Below are 23,544 nucleotides of genomic sequence, written 5' to 3'. Positions count from 1 at the left end.
AGCTCCAGAGGTTTCTTGATGAAATGGATTATCTAGACCAGGGGTCCTCAACCACCGCGCCACGGACCGGTACCGGGCCGTGGAGCACTCTTTACTGGGCCGCAAAGAAAAAATGTGGCGTCTTTCTTTGCTTTCGGTGAATGCTGCTGGGATCAGGGATCAAGGACACAAATGAAAGAAGGGGAGGGAGGAAGCAACCGAAGCCTGTCCTGCTCTCTGGCTCAGCTCTCTCAGTCGCTCTCTCACTCCTCCACCAGCCCAGGAAGAAACTGCTTCAAAGAAGCGGTTGGGATGGGGGTGGCTTTTCCTGTCGCTGCAGCTTCTCCGAAGCGCCCATTTCCTCCACCGCCGCCCGCTCGCTCGCGGTTCATATCCACAGTGCGCCGTTCTGCCTGCCTGCCTGGTTGTTTGGGAGCAGCTTCGGCTGAGAATAATAACTATTCGCCTCTTTTTATCAGCCGAAGCTGCTCCGAAACGAAGAAGGCAGGCAGGCAGGCAGGCAGAACGGAGCAATGTGGATTGAAGCGCGGCGGGCGGGGGGGGGGGTGAAACGGGCGCTTCGGGAAGCTGCGGCGACAGGAAAAGCCACCCCACCCCCACCCTGGCTTCTTTGAAGCAGTTTCTTCCTGGGCTGGTGGAGGAGCGATAGAGTGACTGAGAGAGGAACGAGGCAGACACCTGAGGGAGGGAGACACCTGAGGGATGGGGCTGAGGGAGGCAGGGCCGAGGTGCCCCCTGAACTTGGTGGTTTGCTGGCAGACGTTTTAATACCCGACTAGGTAACAACATCAGATGTTACCTAGTCAGGTAATGAAACGTCTACAAGCAAACTACCAAACTCGGATTCTCTCTCCCCCCCCCCCCCCCCCGTCCTTGAAAAAATGTTTCTGCTTGAAACCGGTCCCTGGTACAAAAAAGGTTGGGGACCACTGATCTAGACACCTACCAGTCAGGATTCAGGCCTGAATTTGGGACAGAAACGGCATTGATCACGATTTTGGATGATCTCTGTCGAGAGCAGGATCAGGGTAGCACATCCATCCTTGCTCTTCTTGACCTTTCGGTGACTTGATACCATCGAGTATGGTATTCTCCTGGGGCAGCTTCGGGGATGGGAGTGGCAGGCCTTGTGCTATCCTGGCTCATCTTCTTCCTCTGCGGCTGCTCTCAGTCAGTGTTGATAGGAGGGAGAGATCCAACCTTTATCCATTGCTTTGCCGTGTTCCGCAGGGCTGAGTACTCTCTCTGCTCCTGTTCAACATTTATATGAAGCCGCTGGGTGAGCTGATGATACTCAGCTGTATGTCTCGGCCTATGGTGGGTGAAGCGATGCTGAGTTCTCCCTCCCGCAGTTCCTGGAGGCTGTTAGGGGCTGGATGGAGAGCAATGGGTTGAAACTATATCCTGGCAAGACCAAGTGGCTCTGGGTTTGGGGTTTGTTGGCCGAGGGAGAATTGCCACTTCTGGTCTTGGATGGGATGACACTAGCCCAAACAGACCCTGTACGTAAACTGGGGGTTCTCCTGCTCATGATTCTTGCTCAAAGAGCAGGTAATGGTTGTGGCCAGGAGGGCCTTTGCACCACTAAGGGGTGTGTGCCAGTTACGCCCCTTCCTGAACTGACAATCCCTACTCACAGTCACTCATGCCCTAGTCGCTTCTGACTTGACTATTGCAATACGTTCTACATGAGGCTACCCTTGAAGAGCATCCAGAAGTTCCAGTTGGTTCAAGACACAGCGGCTTGCATGGTTTTGTGCAGATCCCGGTGTGCACATGTATCACTTCTCCTGCAGGAGCTGCATTGGCTGCCAATTTGCTTCCAGGTGCAATTCAAAGTGCTGGTTGTTGCCTTTGAAGCCTTTTATGGCATGGGACCTGATTATCTGAGGGACCCTCTCTTACTAGTTACATATACCCTACCCACCAGAGCAGGGAGGCAGGGAATGTTCCATGTTCCATCCTCTAGGGAGATGCATCTGGTGAGAGCCAGAAGAAGGGCCTTCTCCATGGCGGCTCCCTCTCTCTGGAACATCATCCCACAGAGATTAAAATGGCCCCCAGTCTAGCACTCTTCTGGAAGATGTCAAGACCGGGTTCTGCCAGTGGTCCTGGGGAACGCAGAGCGGTATGGAGCCCCTTAAATGGCTTCTGTGAGGTGCTGTCACCAGGATGGGGTGGGCGGGGGTGATTTTATTATTTTAATGTATTATATAATTATCCTTTTATTATTTTTATTGTTTTATATGGGTTTGATATTTTGTAAGCCGCCTTGAGTTGCCATGTGTGAATAGGCGGCATTTAAATTGTCTAAAATAAGTACAATATTTTGTTATTTATTTTGAAATTATTTATTCCTTACAGAGAAACAAAATATGAAATTTTATGGTTTTTATGACGACGATCAAACAGCAGTTGAAGCGCTAAATCAAGTAAGAAAGGGAAAAGTTTTTAGATTTGTATACTCTCTTCAGGAAGTGAAGTGGTTGTGCAGAGTGCTCTCTCTTTCTATTTTCCCCTTGTTTGGACTGGATTATTTTTGTGTCCTCCCACAACATGAACAGCAGGTTCAAGGTACTGTCATTCAACATAGCTTCCTCTGGTTATATTGTTCTACTAGGTACTCCTCCAACTTTGTGTTTACCAGAATCATTTCTTTTAACGTCCTTCAAGAATTAGGAATAAATGTATCACAGTGTCAGGAACTGTCAATTTGGTCTTGTCTGCAAATTTGATGAGTTCCCCTTCTATTACTATTATTGATGAGTTCCCCTTCTATTTATTAGACAAATCATTGATGAAGTTGAACAGATCTTGCAAATCTTCCTGTTCTTTTTTTCCGTGTTCAGGAGAATCTTGTGTCCTTCGAGGAGGTGGCTGTGTATTTCTCGGAGGAGGAATGGTCTCAGCTGGATCCTGACCAAAAAGCGCTGCATTCGGAAGTCATGCTTGAAAACCATAGGAACGTGGTCTCTTTGGGTAAGAGTTTTCTTGTCCCAAATCAGACATTTCAAGAAGACAGATTATAGTTATTATTTATTAAAAAACCACTAATCGGATATCATCTCCTCGAAGGGAAAAGGAAAATATCTGGCCTTCTGGTATTCCAAGGAAGGAAAGAATGAATGTCTCTTTGCTTAGATGCTTTTGGGCCATTTCTTATCAGTATTTTTCCATTTCTATTTGAACTTATCTGTGGAGGCTGAGAAGACCGAGGTTTCTTTTATCTGTCCTCTGGAGGACATGTGAAAGGAATGTGTTGTCATTTATCCTTATTTCTATTTGAACTTATCTGTGGAGGCTGAGAAGGATGGGGTGTGCTTTTAATTGTATTCTGGAAGTCATGTGAGAAGAATGTGTTGTCATTTTCCCCCCTTTCACACTCAGGCCATCGAAGAGCATTCTCCCAATCCAATTCAACAACAAAGTCCTCATGAAGTGTGAGGCATAGCATCCTCTGGTACAGGTGATCCCCGAGTTATGATAGTTCACTAAGCGACCATATCAAGTTACGACCTAGCCCTCTCCAAAGTACCTAAGACTCAGTCCTGAAATTAAAAATGCTGCAGCATCACGGCTGTCATTCACACTTACAAATGACAGCAGAGGGGCTGCAACAAAATCGCCCTATCTATAACCCGACCTCATTCTGCCGTGACTGACGTTGGAACGATGTAGCGAGCCATCAGTTCTTTTTTTTTTAATAAATACTTTATTCAGTTTTCAAAATTTAAGAACACAGAACTTTCTACATCATTGTATCAAAATCAAGACATCTTTTACATTTCCTTATCTACATACATACTTCGTTATTCCATTACCGTTGCATATTTCTTTCATTATTTAGTTTCAAATTAATGTATAAATAAATATAGATAAATATAGATATAGGTATAAGTATTTACATAGTTTCTTATTCTTTATTTAATTGCCATTTTGATTTCTTTTTATTCTTAAACTATACCAGGTGTCCCAGGCACTATAATATGTCAAATCTTCTTTATCTCTTAATTTCATCGTTAACCTGTCCCATCTCTGCACAATCTATTTTTTTTTTTTATAACAACACCCTCTGGTGGTACATCTTCCTGCTTCCAAAATTGTGCATAAGAAATTCTAGCGGCTGTTAAAATATGTAACATAATATTGTCTTTTTTATTATATTTTTCTGTTATTATGCCTAATAGAAATATTTCTGGTTTGGGTACAATTTTCTGTTTTATTACTTCTAGCCACAATCGAATTATGTTCCAATACTTCTTGACCTCTGGGCAGGTCAACCACATATGAAAATAAGTACCTTTTTCCTTCTTACACTTCCAGCAATTTGGGCTTAGGTTAAACATTTCTGCTAGTCTAGCAGGGGGTAGGTGCCACCTTTAAAACATTTTGTATAGGTTTTCCCTGTACGTTGTAGACATAGTTAATTTGTAATTTAGTCCCTACATTTTTTCCCAATGTTCCAAATCTATATTGTGGCTAACATTTTTTGCCCATACCACCATTGTCTCCTTTACCACCTCCTCTTCCATCTTAAAATCCAATAGAAAATTATATATTTTGGAAACCATTCCCCCCCCTCCCCGTTCCTTGTGTAATTGCATCTAATTGGTGTTTTCCCACTTAAAATCCATATTATTCTTTGTTTATTTTTCCTCACCTGAACTTGTATGTATGGCTACCAGTCTATTTCTATATTTTGTTGCTGTAGTTTTTGTATTGTTTTCAGCCTTCCTTGTTCATCTAATAAGTCTTTATAGTTCCTCATTTTAGCCAGATCCATTACGTTGGGATAAATTTGTGCTTCCTTGGTTCACAGCCAGCGTGGTATTTTATCATAGTGATTCTTTTTAATTTTATTCCATATCCGAATTCTTGAGTCTCTGATCAGGTGTTTCTGGAAGTATGAATGTTGCTTGCTTTTCCCATCCTATAAAAAGCTATGCCACCCTTTTTGCAAGTCGTGGCCTTCTATCAGCAGTATTCTTTTGTTTTCCAAATTAATCCAATCCTTAATCCATACCATAGCTGCTCTCTGGTAATACATTTCCCAGTAAGGGAGTCTAAAGCCACCCCTTTCTCTTTTGTCCTGCAGTAATTTCATTTTTATCCTAGCTTTTTTTTTCACCCAAATTGATTTAATGACTGTTTTATCTCATTCTCCCAAAAAACATTTGTCCAATTTCACCGGTACAGTTTGAAAGAGACAGTATTTTTGGTAGTGTGGACATTTTGACTGCCGCAATTTTCCACATTAACGATAACTGTAATTTCCCCCATATTTCTAAATCTTTTTTAATTTCTGTCATTAACTTATCATAATTATCTTTTTTAATTGATGAACACCTTGGTTTAACCAAATGCCTACATATTTTTTTGACAATTTGCATTCCCAATTTTTCTTCCAATTCTTTTTTTTTTTTTTTGTTCATCTTTGTTTTGTTTTTATTTATTTTAAGTCCCGCAACACTGCCAAATTCTTCTATTTCTTTTATTAATTCTACTCCGGTGTCCTCCAGATCCTCCAAGAAAGATACTATATCGCCAGCGAAGGCATGTACTTTATAATGCTCCTTTCTAATTAAAGCCCCTTTAATTTCTTTATTTTTCCTAATATTCTCCAATAAATTCTCTAATGTAAGGATAAAGAGTAGTGGTGACAATGGGCATCCCTGTCTTACTCCCTTGTTGATCTTAAATGTTTCTGTCCTATCACCATTTAGTATTATGCTAGCCGCCTAGATCGAATAGATTGCCCAAATTGTTTTGATAAATTTATCACTGAAATCCATACTTTTTAATTGCTATATAATGAACTGCCAATTGACATTATCAAACGCTTTTTGCACATCGAGAAAGACCATTGCCATCTGCTTTCCAGGGTGTGCCTCATAGTATTCTAATATGTTCATTACCATTCTAGTGTTATTTTTAATCAAAGGTCTCTGCTGAAATTAACCCACCCAATAAATCTTAAGATTTCTCCTAATTCCTCCTTGGATTTTCCCCTGATTATTCCTTAATTCAAAAAAAAAAACTTTGAGTGAGATTTGCATATATAGATAATTGTAAAGAAAGAGATGTTTTCTAGATATTTTCAAAGCTTTCAGGACTCATTAATTTAGAAATCATGTCTATATCACACCACTGTAAAAGGCAAATTTTTAACATAATGGAATTTTGGAAAAATTCAGAAGGAAATTCACTTGATTTTGTGCAGTTTGATCTATTTCTCAGCTTGTTATCATTTTCATTTCTCTTTTGATTTGAAGGTAACAATGGACAGGATAATCAAGATTCCTGTGAACTGTCCCAAATGATCACTGCTAAAGATGGAATGGAGAAGTTTGGAATTCGAACGGAATTCAAAAGCCATGTGAGAAACCAGTCAAATCATTGGAATCAGGAAAGCTCATTTTCCACTGATGCCCAGCAAGAGGAAATAAGGAAAAAATATAATGGGAAAAGTGTGAAGCCAATGAAAGCTAAACTACAAGTAAAAGAACACTATTTAAGCCAAGACAATGGAGAAGATGCTATGAGAAGACACAATAGACAAAATTACAATGAGACATTCATTCCTTCTCTTAGAAATAAGTTCCTTACATCTAAAAAAGTGATTGATATAAAAGAGAAGCCTTATAAATGTTTGGAATGTGGAACATGTTTTAGAAAAAGTAGGCAACTTACTTCCCATGAAAGGATTCACACTGGGGAGAAGCTCTACAAATGCAGAGAGTGTGGTAACACATTCACAAGATGGCATAATCTTATTTCCCATAAAAGGATCCACTCAGGAGAGAAACCATATAAATGCTTGGAGTGTGGAAAAACCTTTGCTCAAATAGGTAGTCTTATTTGCCATAAGACGATCCACACAGGGGAGAAGCCGTATAAATGCATGGAGTGTGGGAAGACCTTTGCTCAAAGTGGTCATCTTAGTTCCCATATGATAATCCACACAGGGGAAAAACCATATAAATGTATGGAGTGCGGAAAGACCTTTGCTCTAAGAGGTAATCTTATTTGCCATAAGATGATCCACACAGGGGAAAAACCATATAAATGTATAGAGTGTGGAAAGACCTTTGCTCAAAGTAGTCATCTTAGTACCCATATGAGAATCCACACAGGGGAAAAGCCGTATAAATGCATTGAGTGTAGAAAGACCTTTGCTAAAAAAGATAATCTTATTCGCCATAAGATGATCCACACAGGGAAGAAGCCGTATAAATGCTTGGAGTGTGGGAAGACCTTTGCTCAAAGTGGTCATCTTAGTTCCCATATGATAATCCACACAGGGGAAAAACCATATAAATGTATGGAGTGTGGAAAGACCTTTGCTCGAAGTGGTAATCTTAGTACCCATATGAGAAACCACACAGGAGAAAAGCCGTATAAATGCATGGAGTGTGGGAAGACCTTTGCTCAGAGCGGTGGACTTAGGTACCACAACAAGATTCACATAGGAGAGAAACCATATAAATGCATGCATTGTGGAAAGACATTTGCTGGGAAGTATGCTCTTACTTGCCACAACAAAATCCACACAGGAGAGAGGCCATATAAATGCATGGAATGTGGGAAGACCTTTGCTCAGAATAGTAATTTTACTTCTCATAAAAGGATACATGCTCGGTAGAAACTATATAGCAATAGCAATTCCACTTAGACTTATATACCACAATGATTTACCACACACTAGGAGCAGTTTACAAAGTCAGCCTATGGTCCCCAGCAATCTATCTTTACCCATCTCAGAAGGATGGGAGCTGAATCAACCATGAGCCTGTCAGAATCAAACTCCTGGCTGTGGGCAATTAGCCTGTAGTAGTGCATTCTAACCTCTGACCCACCATGTCTCTATAGATTTTTATGTGTATGTTGTGCCTTTCTGATCCAAATGAGACAAGATTGAATCCAACACATTGAAATTTAATATGGAGAAAAGTAAGATTTTACACCTGGCCAGGAAAAACCTGAAACTTGGCTCAAAAATAGTAAGTGTGAAAGGGTCCTTGGAGTCTGAATGGATGATCACTTAAGCATGAATCACCTGTGTGCAGCAGCAGCCAAAAAGCTAATATCATCCTTGGTTGTTTAAACAGAGGCATAGAATCAAAACCACCTGAAGTATTAGTAGCCTTTCATAAAGCCTTAGTAAGTCCACACCTCTCAGGACTTAGCAATTTGACCTGAAAGTGATGTGAGGGTTCCAATATTTAAATGGTGCAGATTCCCTAATCATTTGAAGTATCTCCCTCTTATGAGTATATCCACTATAGCAGTGGTCGCTAACCAGCAGGCTGTAGCCCACTGGTGGGCTGCAAGAAAATTTTGGTGAGCCACAGAGAAATCCCACCCAGAGCATACCCCCAAAGCAATTAATCCAGGCTGCGCAGAAACACCAGGCTGCACCGCCCACATGGCCCACAGGAACCCTCCCTGCCCACTCACTCCTTACCCGGCAAACTTGCCTGCTAAATTGCTATTTTTCCGACCATTAGCTCTTTTGTGCTGGGAGATTTAGATTAGCTAGGAAGCAAGAAATGGTTGGATTCCTGGCTTTCTAGTTAATCTTTAGATCTTTGGCTCTGCTTTTTGAATATCCCTTAGGACTGAAGGTTCTATTATTCAGTGCAGACTCCTGGTAAGCAAATTTAAGTGACAGACTGAGCTCGCCAATCGCAGATAGATCACTGAAACAAGGACCCAGAATGAACAGAAGCTGAAACACATGCATGGGCAAAGGATACTTTTCAAGCATTAGGGCCATGTTTTTGTCTTTATGATATGCCAACATTAACAAACAAAATTACTTTATCAGTGGTGTCATTACTTGCTAAACATGCACACAATTCTTTTCATTGCATTAAAAATTACTAATACACTAAAGTGTTCGGATGTGCTTGGGGTGAGGGGCATATTTCAGGTCCTCCTGAGTTGAAGCTGTTTTTCCTCACCGTGGTTTAGCTTTATATTCCCTCTCCACAAGCTTCCTTTCTTTCTTGTGTAACTCCACCTTTTCTCTAGTCAGAGGTGAAATGCCATTTTACCTTCTTCCTTTTTCAATTAAGGAGCTCCGTTATGAGGTAAAATTTCCGGAATATCCAGAAGTGTCAGCTTTTCCTCCATTTTGGAACTGGTTTTCTTTTTTCATTTTGTTCAGGGTCCCCGCGACGGGCAGGGAGTCATTCAGAGGTGCCTTTCCTACTCCCAAGCCCATCATCCCCGCCAGAGGAATTATTGAGTCTATCATCTGCACCTCTATAACTGTCTGGTTTGGTTCTGCAACCCAACAGGACAGATGTTGGTCTGCTAAACAAATCATTCCCTCAACACTGTCCAACTATTTACATAGTGTACACTACTATTACTGTTAATCTTCTCATCACTCCTTATCACCCCTCCCCTCCCACTTGAATGTTTCCTAGTATGATTTGATTGTTGATTGTACCCTATGACTATCATTAAGTGTTGTACTATGATTCTTGATTCTTAATGAATGTACCTTTTCTTTATGTATACTGAGAGTATTTACACCAAGACAAATTCCTTGTGTGTCCAATCACACTTGGTCAATAAAATATTCGATTCTTCTATTCTATTCTCTCCCTTCCCCTCAGACGCGCTCCTCTTTCCCGCCCTTTCTACGATCCTGGAACTTTTCGGCAGGGGGCGACCTCCCCCAAGAGAAGGGAATTCCAGCACCTTCCCCATTGGTCCACTGGAAGGCGAACGTCACAGCTGGCTTTGTTGGGGGGGGGGAAAGGCCTAGAAGGAAGTGACATCACAAATGCTTGCTGTTCTACCCTGCCGCACTCGCTCTGCTTAACCCCTGGGGCTCCGCAGGCGGCGATGATGCTGCGTGAGAGTGGCGGTGAGAGGTCCAGACGTGCCCCAGGTGAGGGGGAAGGGCGGTTGCCGAGCAAAGGGAGGCGGAGGAGGGAAAGACCCGCGCCCGGCCCACCTCCGCCTTCAACCCCGGATCCCATGCTCTCCAGCCGCACTCTCCATGCAGGGGGAAACGGGGATAACAGGAAGGCGCTGTGGGTCCGTCCCCTCCGCCCCTTGTCGGGGGAAGAGCCCGGTAGTGGGGGGGAGGGTCAGCTTTGAGGAGGCCCAGCAGGAGAGGAGAGAAACCGGGCGAGGAGTAGGCAGGATTCGCACCAGACTCTTCTCGAGGGCCCGATCCTGTCTCCAGAGGGGGAGAGAAGTGGGCCGGCCTCTCCATCTGCCTCCTTCCTGGCCCTACTCGAGGGGGGGGGGGACCTGGTCCCTGCTCGGGGATGAGCCACTTGGGGCTCCGGGCAGGTTGTGGGAAGGGGGTTCAAGGACTGAATTCCACTTTCTAATTCTTGGAGTTGGTTTTTCTTTCCATCTCAGATACAGAAACTCGAAGTCATTTGAAATCTTTGCAAGCCAAAATTTTCTCTTGGGTGAAAAAAAGAGCGAAATAACTTTCAGGGATCCGTCCTGGGGCCCCAGAAATGATCCTGTGAAGGAAAAAGCACCTGGAGGTCGACAAGAGTCCTTGGACCCATTTTAAGCTGCTCTGCAGGAGAGAGAAAAGATGGAGGCGCAACCTTTTGCAAAGGAAGGAAGCGGAAAAGGCTCTTCAGCTGTTCAGCCTGGGAAGGGTGGGGAGATCTGGACAAGACATGGGCAGAAGATCCTGGAGGAGGAAACCATCCTCCCTTTAGAAGTCCAGCCCTGCAACTTCAGGAGCCTCCAATACCGGGAGGCTGAAGGTCCCCGAGGACTTTGCAGCCAACTCCATGACTTTTGTAGGCGATGGCTGAAACCGGAAAAGCACACCAAAGCCCAGATGCTGGACCTGGTTGTTCTGGAGCAGCTCCTGTTCCTTCTACCCCCAGAGATGGAGGGCTGGGTGCGGGACTGTGGAGCAGAGACCAGCTCCCAGGTGGTGGCCCTGGCGGAAGGCTTCCTTCTGAGCCAGGCGGAGGAGCAGAAGGAGCAGGTACAGTTGCAGGTGAGACACTTTAGGAAGCTCACCCCTCCTTCTCAAACTTCCCTGACATTCATAATATGTGGCGATGTCCTACCAATTCTTGTACAACATTGTTCCATTGTTTTCTCACTCAACCATGTTGATGGATATTGGGGGCTTTGAGGTTGTGTTCTGGATATTGTGTTCCACTTTATTTTGTGATATACATTAATTCTGTTTCTTTTTTCCTTTCTCCTGTTTGAAGTGTTGCACTATGGATATCAGAGATCCTGAGGGAAAGGAGAATCCATCAAATCCCCCTCAGGAGTTATTTTTCAGGAGGATCCCTTGGGAAGATCCAAGTCGGGACAGCTTAGGAGGTAATCGAAGATGCTCAGATTACCCATCTGTCTTATCTTTGCTCGCTCTTCTCTTCTATAGAACTTCTCCTATTTTGTTAATTATGCGTTTTGAAATTACTTATTCCTTACAGAGAAAAAAAGAACGAAGTTTTCTGGTTTTAATGATGGAGATCAAACAACGGTTGAATCCCCAAATCAAGTAAGAAAGGGAAAAGTTATTAAATTTGTATTCCCCCTTCAGGAAATGAACCGGGTGTGCAGAGTGCTCTCTCCTTCTGTTTTCCCCCCTTGTTTGGCCTGGATTATTTTTGTGTTCTTCCACAACATGGAGAGCAGAATGAACATACCACAGTGGCAGGGACTGCTAGTGAGCCATTTTTTGTGTGTAATTCTTTTACTTGGAATTGTGCAAGGCTAATGAAAAATAACCAAATACTCACATGGCTACATTACCATTTTTTTAGAACCCTTATTTATAATAGTTGAAGAATAAGCAAATCATATTAAAAAATAAAGCAGACTATTAAAATCCAAAGGGAGTGGCTGTTTTGATGATGTAATCAAGGTACTTTGGGCTACAAAATAATTTCCAATCCTCTGATTTGTGCCTTGATTAGGAGATCAAATATTCCTGCTTTGCAAAGGCTGAGAAATTAATTTCCCAGGGAATTTTCTCTTCTTTGTTTTCTTCCTTTCAGCCAATGGCTCAGACTACTAGATCAATCAATGGTTATCAGAGCGATAGATCAGCTGATCCAGAAATGGGATTGCTTTACTGAAAGGCACTGAATCAATCAACTTGATAAAACTTCCCCAAATATTTCTTCAGTTAATTTTTTTTTTCAGATTTGCCCATTTTGTCACCTAAAATGAGGACTTGTGTGATGCACAGCCATTTAACTTGGTGCATATCTTTGCTTTGGGAATTTGGGATCAGTAGAACAGAAGAATAGAGTTGGTAGGGATCTTAGAGGTCTTCTAGTCCAACCCCCTGCTCAGACAGGAAGCCCTATAACATTTCAGATAAATGGCTGTTCAATTTCTTCTTGAACGCCTCCAGTGTTGGAGCATCTACAATTTCTGGAGGCAAGTCATTCCACTGATTAATTGTTCTAGCTGTCAGTTAATTTCTCTTTAATTATAGGTTGATTCTTTCCTTGAATCCATCCATTCCATCTTGGAACACTGCTATCATGTACCCCACCCCCCCCCCCAGTTCTTCTTTTCATTAAACTAGACATACCCAATTCCAGCAACCATTATTTATATGTTTTAGACTCGAAGGCCCTAGTAATTTTTGTTGCTCTTCTCTGTACTCTTTCTATAGTCTCAAGATATTTTTTATATCTGGCAACCAAAACTGGATGCATTTTAAAGTGGTACTACCACTTCATGTGATCTTGATTCTGTCCCTCTTAATGCAGCCTATGATTCTTTTGGGGGTTTTTTTTGGGGTGGTGGTGTCAGTGATTGTCCACTTGGTTCCCAAGATACCTATTGTACTTTCTACTGTTGAGCCAGGTATCACTTATTCAATTCCTGTGCATTTGGTTTTTCTTTCCTAAATGTAGAACCTTACATTTTTCAACGTTGTTTTTCATTTTCTTAAATGGGGCCCAATCTGTCGATCCTTCTCTATCTCAAGCTTATCTTCTGGAGTGTTGATATTCCTATCAATTAGGTCTTGTCTGCAAATTTGATGAGTTCCCCTTCTATCCTCTTGTCTAAATCATTGCTAAAGATGAACAGATCTTCTGAATCCTCTTGTTCTGTTCTTTTTTTCTGTGTTCAGGAGAATCTTGTGTCCTTCGAGGAGGTGGCTGTGTATTTCTCTGAGGAGGAATGGTCTCAGCTGGATCCTGACCAAAAAGCGCTGCATTCAGAAGTCATGCTTGAAAACCATAGGAATGTGGTCTCTCTGGGTAAGAGTTTTCTTGTCCCAAATCAGAGTTCAAGAAGACAGATTATAGTTATTATTTATTAAAAAACCACTAATCAGATATCATCTCCTCGAAGGGAAAAGGAAAATATCCGGCCTTCTGGTATTCCAAGGAAGGAAAGAATGAATGTCTCTTTGCTTAGATGCTTTTGGGCCATTTCTTATCAGTATTTTTCCATTTCTATTTGAACTTATCTGTGGAGGCTGAGAAGAATGAGGTTTCTTTTATGTGTCCTTTGGAAGTCATGTGAAAGGAATGTATTATCATTTGTCCTTATTTCTATTTGAACTTATCTGTGGAGGCTGAGAAGGATGGGGTGTGCTTTTAATTGTATTCTGGAAGTCATGTGAGAAGAATGTGTTGTCATTTTCCCCCTTTCACACTCAGGCCATCGAAGAGCATTCTCCCAATCCAATTCAACAACAAAGTCCTCATGAAGTGTGAGGCATAGCATCCTCTGGTACAGGTGATCCCCGAGTTATGATAGTTCACTAAGCAACCATATCAAGTTACGACCTAGCCCTCTCCAAAGTACCTAAGACTCAGTCCTGAAATTAAAAATGCTGCAGCATCACGGCTGTCATTCACACTTACAAATGACAGCAGAGGGGCTGCAACAAAATCGCCCTATCTATAACCTGACCTCATTCTGCCGTGACTGACGTTGGAACGATGTAGCGAGCCATCAGTTCTTTTTTTTTAATAAATACCTTATTCAGTTTTCAAAATTTAAGAACATAAAACTTTCTACATCATTGTATCAACATCAACACATCTTTTACATTTCCATATATATATATATATATATATACACACACACACACACACACACACGCGGGTATTTGTATGTGGATCTTTGGTTATTCGGGTTTTCTCCGCGTAAGATTGGAAGTATCTAGGCAACGTTTCGATGAAGTCTCATTCATCATCTTCAGGCTTCTGTCTTCAGCTCTATGCTTCTCAGAGTGATGTGAGCTTGCAGCTGCTTCTTCCTTTTAACTGCTAGTGGGGTGTGACTTGATTGGTTGGGGGCTTGGCTGTGTTCTGATTGGGTGGGGGTTGGCCATGTTCTGATTGGCTGGAGGTGTGTTCTGTTCAGGTGGGGGCTTGGTTGTGCTCAGGTTGGTCTTAGTTACTGGGGATTAGAGCTGGTGAGCTGTGATCTTGCTGTTTGGCTTCGAGTTCGTGGTCGTGCTGCATCTTCATGGTGGGGGTCAGTTCGCTTTATGTATGGCTCAGAGGGGTTTGAAGTGGGTAGTGATGCAGCTGCAGTGCGGCTTCTGGTCTGTGGTCGTGTCTCATCTTCTGTGTGGGTGTGAGTCTGCTTTTTACGTGGAAGTGTGGTGGTGGCATCTTGTGTGACCCTCGTGGGTGTGGGTCTGGTGTCATTCATCATGTTAGGCACTCGTCTGTTCATGAGGGCGGGTTTCCAAATGGCTGGTAAGCGGGAGGTGTCATCTCTTTTATTCATGCTGTGTGGGCGTTTTTCTATCTCTATGGCTTCTCTGATTATTCTGTTGTTGAAGTGTTCTGTTTTGGCGATAGTTCTGGTATTTTTAAAGTCAATCTCATGTCCTGTGGCTTTGAGGTGTTGGACCAGGGAAGAGGTCGGTTCTTCTTTTTTGATTGAGTTCTTATGTTCTTCAACGCGTGCACTTATTCTTCTGTTAGTTTGTCCAATGTATGTGGTGGGGCAGGCGGTGCAAGGGATTTTGTATACTCCTTGGTTTTCTAACTCGATTTTGTCTTTAGGGTTTCTTAGGATGGTGGATATTTTTCTGTTTGTGCAGAATGCTGTTTTAATGTTGTGTTTTTGGAGGATCTTGCTGATTTTGTCTGTAGTGCCTTTTATATATGGGAGGAGGGCTTTGCCGTTCTCTTGTTCTTTGTCTTGGATTTTGGTTGGGGTTTCTTTTTGGATTAGGTGGGTAATCTTTCTTTGGAATCCATTGGCTGTTAGTACGTTGGTGAGAGTGTTTAGTTCGGTTTTTAGGTGTTGTTCATCAGCTAAGCATTTTGTTCTGGAGATGAGTATCTCAGCTACGGAATTGATCTGTGCTGGGTGGTGGTGTGAGAGTGCATGTAGATAGCAGTTTGTATGTGTTTTCTTCTGGTAGATGGTGTGTCCTAGGGAGCCATTGGGTTTTTTGTATACCAAGACATCTAGGAAGGAAGTTGATTGTTAGCTTCTGTTTCCATGGTGAATTGTATTTTGGGGTGTAGGCTGTTGAGGTGTGTGAGGAAGTTGTTCAGTTTTTCTTTCCCGTGTGGCCAGATTATGAAGGTGTCATCTACGTATCTGAGCCGCCAGAGTTTGGGTTTGTGATCATATTTTTCTAGAGCTTGTGTTTCAAAGTGTTCCATGTAGAGGTTTGCGATGACAGGTGAGAGGGGTGATCCCATGGGTGCTCCTTCTATTTGTTTGTATTTTTGTCCGTTGTAGGTGAAGTATGTATTGGATAGACAGTGGTTGGTCAGATCTAGGATGTGCTGGGGGGGTTGTATTTGTTTTGGATGGCTGTCAAGGCTTCTTTTATTGGCACTTTGGTGAAGAGGGATATGACATCGAAGCTCACTAGTAGGTCGCTGGGTTGTAAGTTTTGTTTCTTTATGATCTCGATGAACTGGAATGAGTTTCTTACATGTGAGTTGATGGATTCTGCATAGGGCTGTAGTTGTTTGGCGAGAAATTTGGCTAGGTTTTGTAGAGGTGAGCCTATGGAGCTGACTATTGGTCTAAGTTGAGTTCCTTCTTTGTGTATCTTGGGGAGACCATAAAGCTTAGGGCATCTGGATGATTTCTCTCTGGGTATGATTCTTTGCTGGATTTCTTCGCTGATGGGGAGGCTTTTATTTTGGATCTGGTGGTTTTTTCTAGGTAGGTGGTGGGGTCTGTCTTTAGGGGTTTGTATGTGGGGTCTAGGAGTAGGTTGTTTAACTTGGTTTGGTAGTCAGATGTGTTCATAACCACTGTCGCGTTGCCCTTGTCTGCTGGTAGGATTATTATGCTGGTGTCTTCTTTCAGGATACGTAGTGCAGTTTGTTCTTCTTTGGATAAGTTGCTTTTGGGTGGTTTGCTAGTGCAGAGGATGTTGGTGATTTCGAGTCTGATTCTATTAGCATCATCAGGGTTGGTTTTGGTCAGGCTGGTTTCAACTCCGCATATGATGGTTTCTGTGGGGATGTGTTTGGGAGCGACAGCAAAGTTGAATCCTTTTGAAAGGACCTTGGTTTCGGCTTCGGTGAGGATCTTGTCTGAGATGTTGTGCACTGTTTGTTTCATGTGTGGCTGTGAGGGGGAGGAGTTGGTTTCTGGCGTTGTTGTAGTTTTCTGAGTTTGTTGGTGTGTGTGTGTCTGTCTTGAGGGTGGTCTGTGTTTTGGCTCTTCAGACAGCGAGTTGTTTGGATTTGTCCCAAAGTAAAGGGTGAATCTTGTTGCTGAGTCTGAGGTGAAGTGTGAGGAGATCTTTGTTGATTTGGTCTAGGAGAAATCTTTTTGTGTGAAGTTCATTTCTAATTAGGGCCAATTCTGTTCTTTTTAGGATGCGTTTGGTGGCTGCTGTGTTGGTGTGGAATTTCAATTGGAAGCTTGTGGGAATTAAATTTTGATCTCGGCAGTTGCATAGGAATGCGAGGTCACATAAAATGGAAGCTCTTTGGACTTCAAGTTTTTCATAAGTCCTGGTCAGATGGTGGGTTTCCTCCCCGTAGAGGTGTTACTTTCTTACTGTTAAAGTTACAGACACTTTAACTAAACAAACCATGATACCATATTTATTATTTTTACCCAAACCAGTTAGGGTAAACAATATTATCCCTAACAACCCCCACCCAATCAGAACACAGCCAAGCCCCCAACCAATCAAGTCACACCCCCACTAGCAGTTAAAAGGAAGAAGCAGCTGCAAGCTCACATCACTCTGAGAAGCACAGAGCTGAAGACAGAAGCCTGAAGATGATGAATGAGACTTCATCGAAACGTTGCCTAGATACTTCCAATCTTACGCGGGAGAAAACCCGAATATCCACATACAAATACCCGCGAGAACCTCAGAAAACAAATATTGCACCTCTACGGGGAGGATTCATTATCTGAATCCTGCTCTAATCTATTCCATCCTATATGTTCTAGGAATTGTGCACTAGCACTGCAGTATACTCTAGATGTACCTGGTTCCCAGAATCTATAAGATCTATGATTTGCTTGATATCCAACAAAAATTAATCTTTTAGCTCTATGTTGTCCTTTGTGCCTGAGTTGTGTAGGGATATGCACCCATGCTGGTGCACCAAATGTGTGAATATAACTCAAATCAGGTTTCCTACCATGCCACAAAGTGAATGGTAATTCACCTGTTGTTGAATTAACAACATTGTTTAATATGTGATTACCACACATTATAGCTTCTCCCCACAAATTGTCAGGTAATCCAGAATCAGATAACATTGTTCTTCCCATTGATTGCAGTGTTTGGCCTCGTCTCTCTATAAATGCATTATGCTGAGGCCTATATGGTGCAGACTTTTTATGTTGAATACCTGCCATTCTAAGTCTATTCTGGAATTTATTATTTGTAAATTCCGCACCATTATCTGTTATAAGAGTTACTAATTTCTTTTTAGTTTTCCTCTCTGCAAATTTTAACCAATTAAAGAAATTTGTATATGTTTCAGTTTTTCTCTTCATTAAAAAACAGAAACCATACCTAGAATAGTGGTCCATTATGCTTAATATGTATCTAGCACCACCTACACTTGGCTTTTTAGCACCTATTATATCGGCAAATACTACCTCTAAAGGCTCTTTGGTAGTAAATCCATCAACTCTATTTGCTGGTATAACTTTGCTTTTGTTTTGATTACAAGCAGAACATTGCAAATACTTATTACAAGGTTTCAAACTTATTTCTTTAGATAGTTGAACAGTTCTCTTAATCATTTTAAAATTTAAATGACCTAGCCGTCGGTGTAACAAGTGAATACATTCATCATGAGGTTTCTTATTATCATAAACTGTGTTAGCCACTTCTAAACCATTATCGTTTAACACATATAAGTCACCTCTTAAAGATGCAGTAATTTTCTTACCTTCTTTTTCAATTAAACAAGTATCTCCCTTAAAGGTAATTATGTATCCTAATCTAACCAACATTCTAACAGAAAGCAAATTAAATTTAAGTTGAGGTACATATAACATTTTTATGTTCTCCTTTATACTAGAACAATGAGCTATGCCTTCACCTTTTGCCTTCAATTTCCATCCGTTTGCCAATGAGATATGTTGTGAACTCATGGACATTTTTACAAATTTTTTGCTATCATTTGTAATACAGTGGGACGCGCCACTGTCAACCACCCATAAATTATTTTTTACAACTTCATTACTATACATTGCTAACTCATAATTCTTATTTCTTCTTTGATGGCTTACAGCATTCTGGCTTGCATTCTGGCGCTTTGGTTTCTTACAAAATCTTGCAAAATGTCCTCTCCCTCCACAATTAAAACACTTTTTAATTGCATATGCAGTAGGAGATTCATTATTTTCCTTTTGAGGTTGCTCCCTCCTTAACTGATCTCTTTCAAGTCTTCTTCTGGCCTCTTCAATCAATCTGCCAGTGATATCAGTTAAAGTTAGACTTTCTTTAGGCAATATTTCAAGGGAAGTTACGTAGTCATCAAAACTTTCGTCTAATGAAGATAGAATTATGTAGACCTGGTGTAGCTCAGAGAAAATTAACTCCTTCTCATGAAGTTCTTGGAAAATGCTTTTCATAGTATTCAAATGACTCAGCATATCACCATTCTTTTGGAGATACGTGCGGAAAAGCTTCCGTGTTAGATTTATGTGAGCACCAACGTTATCTCTGACATAAATCCTCTTCAGTTTTTGCCAACACCCAACAGCAGTTTGCTCTCCTCGTATATGAACAAGTTGCTGATCAGTTAATGTTAATGCTATGATGCAAAGTGCTTGTTCATTTTTCTGTTTAAATTCTTCTATCTTTTGACTATATTCCTCATCTTCAGAATCCCATTCTTCTACGTTTGGTGGGTTTTCAATTATGTTCCACAGACCTTCTCTTCGTAGAAGTAGACTACATTTCATAGACCATGAAACATAGTTTGTTCCATCCAGCTTGGATATAAGGGACAAACTTTGTAGACTGACTTGTGCCATGTTTCACAATATGGATATAAAACTATAATTGATAAAACACAGCTGTCTGTTTACTGTAACGTGTAACAACACAAAATCTCACTTTTTACATAAACCCGTTTTTATCCTAGTTAAACTGACTTTGCAGTCTCTCTGGGCCCATAACCAGTGTTAAGCCTGGATTCCCCAACGGGTGTTAAGGAAAACAAGCTAAACAGAACGTGCAGCGAAGTCAGATAGGAAGACAGGTAAATATGTGAGATAAGTTTTCTAGTTAACACGCAGTAAAAATACAGATACGCTTGTGCTATCAAGAATATAGTTTATTCCATTTAAGAATTATAGCATAGTCAAAATATAAACGGTCCATTAGTCATATATCAATTTCAGTCAAGTCTTGTCGGGGATACTCTATTTGCAAAGTCCGTGTTGAATAGCCTATGTCAGTACACTTACAATAAATCAGTCCAATCTTATCTTCTCTCCGTTGAGAAAATCTCCCCGTTTCAGCAAGAACGCAGTCATCAATCCATCCAGTAATTAGGGATCAGTAAGCCAGAGAGAGAGAGAGCTGCATTTGCCTCGCTTCATATATAGTGCTTTTACAACCACACCCTTAATTACATTCTTGCTGTTAAAGTTACACACACTTTAACTAACAAACCATGATACCATATTTATTATTTTTACCCAAACCAGTTAGGGTAAACAATGTTATCCCTAACACAGTTCATCGAGATCATAAAGAAACAAAACTTACAACCCAGCGACCTACTAGTGAGCTTCGATGTCATATCCCTCTTCACCCAAGTGCCAATAAAAGAAGCCTTGACAGCCATCCAAAACAAATACAACCCCCCCCAGCACATCCTAGATCTGACCAACCACTGTCTATCCAATACATACTTCACCTACAACGGACAAAAATACAAACAAATAGAAGGAGCACCCATGGGATCACCCCTCTCACCTGTCATCGCAAACCTCTACATGGAACACTTTGAAACACAAGCTCTAGAAAAATATGATCACAAACCCAAACTCTGGCTCAGATACGTAGATGACACCTTCATAATCTGGCCCACACGGGAAAGAAAAACTGAACAACTTCCTCACACACCTCAACAGCCTACACCCCAAAATACAATTCACCATGGAAACAGAAGCTAACAATCAACTTCCCTTCCTAGATGTCTTGGTATAAAAAAAACCCAATGGCTCCCTAGGACACACCATCTACCAGAAGAAAACACAAACAAACCGCTATCTACATGCACTCTCACACCACCACCCAGCACAGATCAATTCCGTAGCTGAGATACTCATCTCCAGAACAAAATGCTTAGCTGATGAACAACACCTAAAAACCGAACTAAACACTCTCACCAACGTACTAACAGCCAATGGATTCCAAAGAAAGAAGATTACCCACCTAATCCAAAAAGAAACCCCAACCAAAATCCAAGACAAAGAACAAGAGAACGGCAAAGCCCTCCTCCCATATATAAAAGGCACTACAGACAAAATCAGCAAGATCCTCCAAAAACACAACATTAAAACAGCATTCTGCACAAACAGAAAAATATCCACCATCCTAAGAAACCCTAAAAATATCCACCATCCTAAGAAACCCTAAAGACAAAATCGAGTTAGAAAACCAAGGAGTATACAAAATCCCTTGCACCGCCTGCCCCACCACATACATTGGACAAACTAACAGAAGAATAAGTGCACGCGTTGAAGAACATAAGAACTCAATCAAAAAAGAAGAACCGACCTCTTCCCTGGTCCAACACCTCAAAGCCACAGGACATGAGATTGACTTTAAAAATACCAGAACTATCGCCAAAACACAACACTTCAACAACAGAATAATCAGAGAAGCCATAGAGATAGAAAAACGCCCACACAGCATGAATAAAAGAGATGACACCTCCCGCTTACCAGCCATTTGGAAACCCGCCCTCATGAACAGACGAGTGCCTAACATGATGAATGACACCAGACCCACACCCACGAGGGCCACACAAGATGCCACCACCACACTTCCAAGTAAAAAGCAGACTCACACCCACACAGAAGATGAGACACGACCACAGACCAGAAGCCGCACTGCAGCTGCATCACTATCCACTTCAAACCCCTCTGAGCCATACATAAAGCGAACTGACCCCCACCATGAAGATGCAGCACGACCACGAACTCGAAGCCAAACAGCAAGATCACAGCTCACCAGCTCAAATCCCCCAGTAACTAAGACCAACCTGAGCACAACCAAGCCCCCACCTGAACAGAACACACCTCCAGCCAATCAGAACATGGCCAACCCCCCACCAATCAGAACACAGCCAAACCCCCAACCAATGAGAACACCCCCACCCAATCAGAACACAGCCAAGCCCCCAACCAATCAAGTCACACCCCACTAGCAGTTAAAAGGAAGAAGCAGCTGCAAGCTCACATCACTCTGAGAAGCACAGAGCTGAAGACAGAAGCCTGAAGATGATGAATGAGACTTCATCGAAACGTTGCCTAGATACTTCCAATCTTACGCGGAGAAAACCCGAATAACCAAAGATCCATATATATATATATATATATATATATATATATATATATATATATATATATATATATATATATATATATATACACACACACACACACACACACACACACACACACATCGTTATTCCATTACTGTTGCATATTTCTTTCATTATTTAGTTTCAGAGTAATAGATAAATAAATATAGATAAATATAGATATAGGTATAAGTATTTACATAGTTTCTTATTCTTTATTTAATTGCCATTTTGATTTCTTTTTATTCTTAAACTATACCAGGTGTCCCAGGCACTATAATATGTCAAATCTTCTTTATCTCTTAATTTCATCGTTAACCTGTCCCATCTCTGCACAATCTATTTTTTTTTTAATAACAACACCCTCTGGTGGTACATCTTCCTGCTTCCAAAATTGTGCATAAGAAATTCTAGCGGCTGTTAAAATATGTAACATAATATTGTCTTTTTTATTATATTTTTCTGTTATTATGCCTAATAGAAATAGTTCTGGTTTGGGTTCAATTTTTGTTTTATTACTTCTAGCCACAATCGAATTATGTTCCAATACTTCTTGACCTCTGGGCAGGTCAACCACATATGAAAATAAGTACCTTTTTCCTTCTTACACTTCTAGCAATTTGGGCTTAGGTTAAACATTTCTGCTAGTCTAGCAGGGGGTAGGTGCCACCTTTAAAACATTTTGTATAGGTTTTCCCTGTACGTTGTAGACATAGTTAATTTGTAATTTAGTCCCTACATTTTTTCCCAATGTTCCAAATCTATATTGTGGCTAACATTTTTCACCCATACCACCATTGTCTCCTTTACCACCTCCTCTTCCATCTTAAAATCCAATAGAAAATTATATATTTTGGAAATCATTCCCCCCACTCCCCGTTCCTTGTGTAATTGCATCTAATTGGTGTTTTCCCACTTAAAATCCATATTATTCTTTGTTTATTTTTCCTCACCTGAACTTGTATGTATGGCTACCAGTAAATTTGTATATTTTGTTGCTGTAGTTTTTGTATTGTTTTCAGCCTTCCTTGTTCATCTTTATAGTTTCTCATTTTAGCCAGATCCATTACGTTGGATTAAATTTGTGCTTCCATGGTTGACAGTCAGCTTGGTATTTTATCATAGTGATTCTTTTTAATTTTATTCCATATCCGAATTCTTGAGTCTCTGATCAGGTGTTTCTGGAAGTATGAATGTTGCTTGCTTTTCCCATCCTATAAAAAGCTATGCCACCCTTTTTGCAAGTCGTGGCCTTCTATCAGCAGTATTCTTTTGTTTTCCAAATTAATCCAATCCTTAATCCATACCATAGCTGCTGTCTGGTAATACATTTCCCAGTAAGGGAGTCTAAAGCCACCCCTTTCTCTTTTGTCCTGCAGTAATTTCATTTTTATCCTAGCTTTTTTTTCACCCAAATTGATTTAATGACTGTTTTATCTAATTCTCCCCCCAAAAAAATTTGTCCAATTTCACCAGTACAGTTTGAAAGAGACAGTATTTTTGGTAGTGTGGACATTTTGACTGCCGCAATTTTCCACGTTAACGA

At 41.3% G+C, this 23,544-nt stretch overlaps 2 protein-coding genes across 5 annotated transcripts in view; one reads left to right on the top strand and one right to left on the bottom strand.

Annotated features, from left to right (window-relative positions):
- LOC113432332 (uncharacterized) overlaps window positions 1-23,544 on the bottom strand; it is a 149,987-nt gene that overhangs the window by 16,454 nt on the left and 109,989 nt on the right.
- The window catches only part of LOC113427510 (uncharacterized), a 124,972-nt gene that overhangs the window by 81,518 nt on the left and 19,910 nt on the right, over window positions 1-23,544 (top strand). The window contains exons 1-5 of one of the 4 annotated variants that reach the window (XM_087953444.1): window positions 9,911-10,053; window positions 10,387-10,993; window positions 11,217-11,331; window positions 11,445-11,512; window positions 13,106-13,235. In XM_087953444.1, coding sequence (XP_087809570.1) covers window positions 10,574-10,993; window positions 11,217-11,331; window positions 11,445-11,512; window positions 13,106-13,235 — 733 coding nt within the window. In that variant the 5' untranslated portion in view covers window positions 9,911-10,053; window positions 10,387-10,573. Of the gene's footprint in view, window positions 1-2,249; window positions 2,433-6,272; window positions 7,634-9,873; window positions 9,881-9,910; window positions 10,054-10,139; window positions 10,994-11,216; window positions 11,332-11,444; window positions 11,513-13,105; window positions 13,236-23,544 lie in introns of those variants that run through there. The other 3 variants (XM_087953452.1, XM_087953451.1, XM_087953449.1) reach the window with 3 other exon arrangements.

This window comes from Notechis scutatus, chromosome 2, assembly GCF_049901735.1.
Source record: "Notechis scutatus isolate UNSWTSFEM ecotype Mainland chromosome 2, rNotScu1.2, whole genome shotgun sequence".
NCBI lineage: Eukaryota > Metazoa > Chordata > Lepidosauria > Squamata > Elapidae > Notechis > Notechis scutatus.
Note: the sequence above shows the minus strand (reverse complement) of the source record. Positions and strands in the feature narration are given on the sequence as shown.